This window comes from Arachis ipaensis, chromosome B8, assembly GCF_059453495.1.
Source record: "Arachis ipaensis isolate K30076 ecotype BB chromosome B8, ASM5945349v1, whole genome shotgun sequence".
NCBI classification, from domain to species: Eukaryota; Viridiplantae; Streptophyta; class Magnoliopsida; order Fabales; family Fabaceae; genus Arachis; species Arachis ipaensis.
In genome coordinates this window covers 39309207-39310772 of record NC_142443.1, presented here as the reverse complement: position 1 = coordinate 39310772, position 1566 = coordinate 39309207, and the positions used below count along the sequence as shown (strand labels likewise).

Genomic DNA, 1566 nt, shown 5'->3' with positions numbered 1-1566 from the left:
GAGGAGGAAGGTAGTGAAGGAAACGAGTGTGGGAAAGAGGTAGGAATGGCATGTACAGAAGACGGTGATGCTCACTCTTCGAATTTAGAGGAACAGATGTTAGAGAAGAAAAGAACGTGGGAGTTGGCAAAGGAGTCAGGTGCCATGCTATACAATGAGGAGGATGACACCATGGCAATTCTCCAAGCACAAAATGAAGAGATAGATCGTAAAAGGAAAGCAGCAAAGCAGAAGGAGAAATTGAGACGCTGCAGACCCAAACATAAAAAACAGGTGTGTCAGAAGCCTTTTAAATGATTTTTTGTTCTTGAAATGTTAGGGGGTTGAGGGGTGATGGTAAGTTTAGCATGGTAAAGAACCTCAAGAATAAACATAGATTAGATCTGTTGGGATTGATTGAGACCAAACGGGAGATAGTGACGAGATATGATGTGGCAAGAATATGGGGGCAAGATGGTGCGGGTTGGGAATATGTAGAATCTGAAGGTGCAGCAGGTGGAATTCTATTAATATGGGATGAATCAGTGTTTAAGTTGAATAATTGCTATAAAGGGGAGAGATGGCTATATGTTGAAGGGGTTCTGGTGAAGAGTAGTTTCAACTGTGCATTTTTCTTGGTATATGGTGCACATGACAGGGATACAAAATTGAAGGTGTGGGAAGAGCTGAGCTATATAGCTAGGTTATGCCAGGTGCCGAGTTGTTATATGGGAGATTTTAATGAAATAGTACATGTGGAGGAGCGACAAGGAGCGGATGGGTTATCTAGGTCTGCGGAAGAATTCAAGGCTTGGATACAAGATATAGAGTTAGTGGACTTGCCGCTCAATGATCGTATGTTCACATGGTTTCGGGGACGATCTTGTAGTCGTATTGATAGAGCTCTGGTTAGCCTGGAGTGGTTAGAGCAGTTCCCGGAGACGAGGATACAAGGTGGACCGAGAGGATTGTCAGATCATTGTCCTATTATATTAGAAGACAACAAACAAAGGGGAGGTCCAAGGCCATTTAGAAGCTTAGATTCCTGGTTTACACATGAAGGGTTCCTCAGAATGGCTCAGAGGAGTGGAGAGGATTAGGGCAGATTCAGTTCACAGATAAATTAAAGGCGTTGACAGTCCCGTTGGGGAGATGGCATAAGGCCAATTTTCGTGATATGGACAAGAAGATTATGACCTTTGAGGAAGAAATTAAGAAGATTGATGATATGGTGAGTAGTGGAGTGTATGATGGTACGATGGAGGCTAGACGAAAAGTGCTGGTCACTTGCTGTGAGAGGTGGTATGTCAGAAAAGAAATTCATTGGAAGCAGATGTCCAAATCGCGACAAGGCAAGGAGATGGACAAAAATACAAGATATTTTCACAATATAGCTTCAGCGAGAAGGAGGAATAACAGGATTGATACATTGCTAATCAATGGCAGACTGGTCAGGAATCAGGCTAGGATAAAAATTGCTATTAGAGATTTCTATAAGGATTTATATCAACAGGAAGAGTCTCCTATGATGGGGTTTAGGGATGATCTGGTGAGGAGGATAGGTCAGGATGATGCGGGAAAGTTGGA

General features: G+C 42.8%; 1 protein-coding gene across 1 annotated transcript; it reads left to right on the top strand.

Moving 5' to 3' along the window:
- Window positions 1-347: 347 nt before the first annotated feature.
- On the top strand, window positions 348-1079 carry LOC107610928 (uncharacterized). Its single transcript, XM_016312906.1, has one exon. It carries the CDS (start codon window positions 348-350, stop codon window positions 1077-1079), a length of 732 nt encoding a protein of 243 aa, XP_016168392.1.
- The last annotated feature ends 487 nt before the right edge of the window (window positions 1080-1566 follow it).

What these genes read in the sequence shown, in the direction of transcription:
- LOC107610928 (XM_016312906.1), top strand. Translation starts at nt 348, where the DNA reads ATGGTAAAGAACCTCAAGAATAAACATAGATTAGATCTGTTGGGATTG.